Source organism: Budorcas taxicolor, chromosome 18 (genome assembly GCF_023091745.1).
Source record: "Budorcas taxicolor isolate Tak-1 chromosome 18, Takin1.1, whole genome shotgun sequence".
Taxonomy (NCBI): Eukaryota; Metazoa; Chordata; class Mammalia; order Artiodactyla; family Bovidae; genus Budorcas; species Budorcas taxicolor.
The window spans coordinates 54,655,847-54,662,533 of record NC_068927.1 but is presented as its reverse complement, the minus strand read 5'-3'; the positions used below and the strand labels follow the sequence as shown (position 1 = coordinate 54,662,533).

At 52.0% G+C, this 6,687-nt stretch overlaps 1 protein-coding gene across 3 annotated transcripts in view; it reads left to right on the top strand.

Moving 5' to 3' along the window:
- The first annotated feature begins 968 nt into the window (after positions 1–968).
- SYMPK (symplekin scaffold protein) overlaps positions 969–6,687 on the top strand; it is a 33,068-nt gene continuing 27,349 nt past the window's right edge. Inside the window, exons 1-5 of one of the 3 annotated variants that reach the window (XM_052656939.1) lie at positions 969–1,054; positions 4,547–4,803; positions 5,009–5,132; positions 5,258–5,323; positions 6,579–6,632. In XM_052656939.1, coding sequence (XP_052512899.1) covers positions 5,028–5,132; positions 5,258–5,323; positions 6,579–6,632 — 225 coding nt within the window. In that variant the 5' untranslated portion in view covers positions 969–1,054; positions 4,547–4,803; positions 5,009–5,027. Of the gene's footprint in view, positions 1,055–2,213; positions 2,298–4,546; positions 4,804–5,008; positions 5,133–5,257; positions 5,324–6,578; positions 6,633–6,687 lie in introns of those variants that run through there. The other 2 variants (XM_052656940.1, XM_052656938.1) reach the window with 2 other exon arrangements.

Here is a 6,687-nt window from a genome sequence, read left to right as displayed (position 1 = left end):
CCCCCGGGCCTGCGCCCCCACCCGCCCCCGCTCCGGCCCGGGGAGAACCGAGAGTTTCGGATCTCTTGGCCGGCACTGCCCGAGTTCCGACCCGCGCCCGTCCGTCCGACCGCCCAGGGTCCCAGTCGTCCTGGGCGCCGCGGGAGGCGGCCACGCTTTATAGCCGGGACACCCCCGCCCTCGCCCGCCCTGGGCTCCCCTCCCGCCTCCCCGAGGGCGGTGCGCCCGGATTGGGGCGCCCCCTGCGGGATTGCGAGGAGACAGACCTCAGGCGCCGGGATCCGCAGCCCGGGGACGAGAAAGCTGGGGACGGCTGAAGAGTGCGGGAGCTTTAACTGGGAAACAATTGCTCATGCTAAAAGCGTCGAGGGCAGAACTCTAGGTCGCTTCTACTTAGCGTTTTCATCATCTCAACTGGAGCAGGCGAACAGCCAGCAAGACTTGTTGGAGTGGAAAGGGGGCTCAGAACCGAGTGGTCTCCCGAGTGGTCTCCGCTGTGTTACTATTACTATAAACACCGGGAGGAGACCCTCGAAACCACATTTCCCTTTGGACGGACTGGAAGACTGAAGCGTCTGACAACTGGAAGTGCTCCAGATTGTGTAAATGGCCAGGACACAAGGTGGAGGGGATCGGGGCCTCTGCTCAGATCCCGCTGAGACTGCAGACAACCTGCAAGACCTAGGAGCTTCGCCTACCCGACTCTGTTCAATCTAACATCAGCCGTCCAGGGAACCAGAGTCTCCGTGAACTCCATTTCCCAGAAGCCTCCAGCCCCCTTTCCGTCCCGCCTCCTGTCACAGGACTACATTTCCCAAGAGGCATGGCGCCCGAAAGCCGGAAATGAAGGTCTGCCCGGGCTTCGCCGAGGGGGTGGGCGGAAGGCCGCTCGCGCGGTAGGGGCGGAGGCGCTGGTACAGAGTGGACTCCATTTCCCAGCGATCCGCCGAGTGCTGTGATTGCGTAGTGTCACGGCGGGGAGCGGAAGATGGCGGCGGCGTCTGTGAAGAGGCGCTGCTGAGGGGGCGCGAGGGGGACGGAAGCCGGAGCCGCGGTGAGCGGGGGGCGAGCAGCGTGGGCGCCAGGGACGAAGGGAGGAAGGACTCTGAAAGGCTAGGGGCGCTGTCGGGGGCAGTGAGGACACTGAGAGGAGAAGGGAGCAGTGACGCTCGGGACCCCAGTTTCTGCCCAGCTTTTGGACCCATCCGTGGCTCCCCAGTACCCTCAGGGCAAAGTTCCAGCGTGGCCGCCAAGGCTCATCCGCAGCGCCCGGCCTCAGCTGTACCAATTTGCTGGTCCCTCTTTTCGCCCAGCTGCACTGCCCTTTCGATTTCCTCAAACTCGCCATACGCTTTCCCGCCTCAGGCTTTTTGCACATGCCGTCCCCTCTGTCTGCAACATCCTTTTACTCATTCCGCCTGGCTGACTCCCATTCATCTTTCTGATCTTGGCACCAACGTCACTTCCTCTGCGAAGCCCTCCTTTCCCGCCGTCCATCCCGAAATCCGCCTGTTGGTCGCTGTTCCTTTCCTTCATGTCACTGGGGGGGTCTCACTTGTTATTGAACCTTTATTTGTGTGGCTTGTTAGTCCTGTCTGTGACCATGAGCCCCACGGTGGGTAGGGACTGGGTGTCTGTCGGTCTCCGCTGTGTTTCCAGCACTGCGGAATCGCGCTGAAAACTCCCAGTTAAGGTTCGTTGAATGAATGAACGATTCTCGGGGGGCCACTCTGTATGTAAGGGAAGTCGTCGTACTCCAGGTGGAAGTGGGGCGGCAGGACTCTATAAGGAGCACAATGAGACGGAAGGGGAAACGATGATTATTGTTGATAGCAAAAGACTACAAGCCACCCCCAGATGTTCTTTAGTAGGGAGATTGGCAGGGAAAAAACGGATAGCCGTCAGAAAATAAAATATGAAACTGTAAAAAGGAATGAGGGAAGGGGGTAAAAAAGGAACCAGAGACAAAGAATGTACTGCAGCATATATTAAGGGAAAAGCAGAATGGAAAACAGTGTTTATCATATTCTTCCTTTTTGACAAAAGTAGAGGAAATATTTGAAAATGAAAGTCGCTCTGTTGTGTCCAACTCTGCGACAGTCCATGGAATTCTCCAGACCAGAATACTGAAGTGGGTAGCCTTTCCCTTCTCCAGGGGATCTTCCTAACCCAGGGATCGAACCCAGGTCTCCCGCGTTGCAGGTGGACTCTTTACCAGCTGAGCCATAGGGAAGCCCAAATGAAATACGGATATACATTAAAAAAAAAAACCAACAGTGGAAGAGGAAGGACACCAGGTAAAAAGTTTGGGTGACTCAGTGTATTCTCATCATGAAAAGAGAAGAAAATTCATCATGAAAGCGTTCATTGTGTTCTGCTGGGAAACAGCAGTATACTGAATTGTTGGGTGGCCGTGACCTTTAATTTGCATGAACAGAGCTGGGGGGCAGGGGAAGCAGTTCTTTTTAGAGACGAAGTCCAGTGCACTACTGAGAAGGCTAGGTTCTGCAGCCAGGCTGCTGGGTCTGCATCTTACAAGTTATGAGCCTTTGATCAAGTGATTTTATTTCCTTGGATTTCATATATCCACATCTGTAATATGAGAATTGGGGCTTCCCTGGGGGCTCAGTGGCAAAGAATCTGCCTGCAGTGCAGGAAACTGAGGTTTAATCCCTGGGTTGGGAAGATCCCCTGGATGAGGAAATGGCAACCCGCTCTAGTATTCTTGCCTGGGAAATCCCCTGGACAGAGGAGCTTGATGGGCTATAGGGTGTTGTGAGGTTTAAATAAATTACTGGGTGAGAATTGTGCCCAGTGCATATTAAATGTTCAATAAATATTAGCTGTTATTTTTCAAGCATTCCCAGAGCCAAAGGGCAGACTAAGGGATACTGAGGGATACTAAGCCCAGTGATTGTTGAAGCCCTTTGACATTTACTCAGCAGATTTTTTTTTTTTTTAATCTTTTGGTCACACTGCGTGGCATGTACGATCTTAGTTTCCTACCAGGGATCAAACCTGTGTCCCCTGCATTGGAAGTTCAGAGTCTTAACCGCTGACCACCAGGGAAGTCACACTCAGTAGATTGTTATTGAATACTTACTAGATGACTTCCCTGGTGGCTCAGACGGTCTGCCTACAATGCTGGAGACCTGGGTTCAATCCCTGGGTTGGGAAGATCTCTGAAGAAGGAAATGGCAACCCACTCCAGTATTCTTGCCTGGAAAATCCCATGGATGGAGGAAGCTGGTAGGCTACAGTTCATGGGGTTGCAAAGAGTCGGACACGACTGAGTGACTTCACTTCTTCTTCTTCACTCGGTGCCAAGCACTGTTCCATGCTGGGGATAAAGTGAACACACACACCTCTTCCCTCATGGAGCTTATAAATATGTAGTGTGTTTATAATGATCCATACCATGGAGAAAAACAAAGCGACACAGACCGTGAGGGAGAGTAAATGGAAATTTGAAATCAGATGGTCAGAGAAGACCTTGCTGCTGGGATATTTGAGTTGAGACCTGAAGGAGATAAGGAGGAAGGGAGCTGTGGCAGTATCTGAAGGGAGGGGTAATCCAGGTAGAAGGAAGAGAAGCACAAAGGCTTAGAGGAAGGGGTATGTTGGTGCGATGACGAGGAGGCCAGAGTGACTGGAGCAGAAAGAGCCAAGAGAAAGAGCAGAAACAGAAGAGCCAGCTCATGTAAGGTCTGCCCGGCCGTGGTGAGGACTTAACTTGGCTTTGACTCTAAGCAAGATGTGGGGGTGACAGGCAGCAGGGAGACCGGGAAGGAGGCTGTTGGACAGTCATTCATTCAGCAGATACCTGTTGAGTATAAACTGCTGTGTACGGTATATTATGGTTCTTTCAAAAGATGCATCTTTTTCACTTCCTCAAATTATTAACAGTTTTCTGCAATAGCCTTCAGATCTCTTTCCCTGCACGTGAAAATAGCTATACTTATGTTTACTATGTGTGTTAACTCATCTAATCCTCAGAATAGTTCTGGGAGATCACCACTGTTGCCATCCCTGATTTACAGAAGAGACAGCTGAGACCCAGCTGTTTCTTGCCTGAGGTCATTCTGTGTACATACATCACAAACTTGACAAAAATCAGTTGAATCGTATACATTCCTCTGTGAGGCAGCAGACTGTCACTGTCATCTTTTCATGATGACAATTCTTTGAGACCCATCCTTTTTTTCCCTATTTCCTCCCTTTTCTACTTTTTGGTTTTTCCTTCCACTCTTTTTTTTTTTTTTTTAACAAATACATATATTTTGCCTTTCTTTTGTGAAAAGAGAACATAGAGTAAAGATTGCCTTCACTTTGTTTTTAATTTAGTATGTGCTGGAGCCCACTGTTCATCAGCACATAGAGAGATTTGCCTCATTCCTTTTTACAGCTGCGTAGTATTTTATTTTGTGGATGTATCACAGTTTTTCAGCCCGTCTCCCTATTTGAGAAGACTCGGGTTGACAGCGGTCTTTTGCTACTGGGAATAGTGTTGTAATTGATATCCTTCTTATTTCTTGATTTTTGCCAGTGTGACTTCGGGAGAGATGTCCAGAAATATCCCCCACTTCTTTTGAAACACAATGTCATAAAATTCCAGAAAATGGCAGAAGTATAATTTGTTTGATCAGGCCTTCTCTGATGTATTGAGTACTTACCTGCTGTGTGGAGGGCCCAGCTGGAGAGACGAGGGGCACTGAGACCAGAGAGAGGTGGCTGCTCTGCGTGCATCTCTTCAGCCCTCCAGCAGTTGTTTGTGGTCAGCCTGCTCTCTGTAAAGTACTGGAGGTGAGGCTTGGTTCTCCATGGGGTACAGCCTCTGAGCCGGGAGACATCAGTCTCCCCCAGATTATAGCCCCAAGAATACATACAGTCAGATCCAGACTCTGGAAGGAGGAGGGGCTTGAAAGGACCCAACAGGCTGGGAAGGAGGGTTGGGTCCTTCACAGACAGTGGAGTAACGGCCCAGAGCTTGCTCCATCCTCCTCTCCAGCGGGTACCGGGCCGCAGCCATGGCAGCCAGCAGTGGGGACAGCGTCACACGCCGGAGCGTGGCATCACAGTTCTTCACTCAAGAGGAGGGGCCGGGCATCGATGGCATGACCACATCAGAGAGAGTGAGTACCGAGAGAGAGGTGTGGAGTGGGGAGGCCCGGGCCCTCTCTGGGGGCACCACCCCTAGTTGGAAGATCTCAGGAGTGCCGTAGGAGCTGGGCTGACCTGCCTTCCACCCTCCTTCCAGGTGGTAGATCTCCTGAACCAGGCAGCACTGATCACCAACGACTCAAAGATCACAGTGCTCAAACAGGTGAGGGGAAGAGGGTGACGCTGGGCTAAGCAGGACGAGAGGAGCCGGGATGGGAGCCTCGGCAAAGAGGGCACGGGTACTGACGCTAGCATCCACGTCTAAGCTCTCAGGATATGGCACTCAGCGCTGCTCGGCCACACCATCGTTTAATTCTCACAAAAGCTCTCTGAGGCAGGGTAGTTTCTTCTCTGTTTTACAGAGAAAGAAGTAGAGTCTCAGAGCTTAAATTAGCCCAAGGTCACTCTGCTAGGACCTGACAGAACTAGGACCTGAATGCTGGATTCAGACTCCAAATGCTATGCTTTTGATCCTCAAGTTTCTTCTCCACCAGAGTCCTGTCCAGTGGGGAGGACCTGCAGGTGACCCAACAGTGGGGACTCAGAGTAGGCAGGGCTGAGATGGAGGCGCCTGGGAGGTGTGGAACCTAGACGGGGCTTCTGACCCAGCCTAGTGGCGGGCAGTCAGGGAGGGCTTCCTGGAAGAGGGATGTCTGAGCTGAGACCTGGAGGAGAAGGAGAGAACCAGGCCAAGGGAAAGAGGGAGAGTATCTTGAGCAGAGGGCAGAATAGCTTGTACAGAAGCAAAAGAGGATGAGGAATTAGGGGGTGCTGAGTGTGGTTCAGAACAAGAGGCAGGTGGAGTTCAGGGGACCCCAGTTCTACCTGTTCTGCACATGGCCTTGGGTAGCCAATGCCACCTCAGCAGTGAGTGGGGTTCTGACGGGGCCTCCCTTATGGGGTGGTTGTCAGGGCTGTTCACCAACAGTGCCTTGGCTCGTAGGCACGAGCTTCTGTGAGAGTGTTTTTGGGAGGGGCTTATTCCAAAGAGCCTGGCAGGTATTACACAAAGGCCTCAAGAAATGGGCTCTACCCTGTGATAAAATGCCTGCTGAATTGCATCAGTTTAATGGGGAGTAGAAACAGAAGGGGCGTGGAGAGAATTGCTGGATGAGCCTCAGGAAGGTAGGAGTCCCACAGAACCTCTCATGGTCACTGGTCCACTAGGACCTGCGCCACCTTGTAGCATCTTGAAGCCTCACAGTAGCCCTGTAAGCTATTGTTTCTGGTTCCCATTTTGCAGAAGGGTAGACTGAGGCTCAAGGGAAGCCGCTTGCCTAGGCCATGCTGGGAGTTGAGCTGAACCTGAGCTGAACGTATCTGTTGCCCCCATGCGGGTTTCTCCTCTGCGTGCCTGTCTGTACTGACCGGCCCCTGGTTTTATATTTGTGTCCCCCTCTTTCCCGATCTGCCTCTAGGTGCAGGAACTGATCATCAACAAAGATCCCACACTACTGGACAACTTCCTGGATGTGAGTGGCCAACAGGAGAGAAGGGATATGGGTGTAGGGATAAGGGAGGGGATCC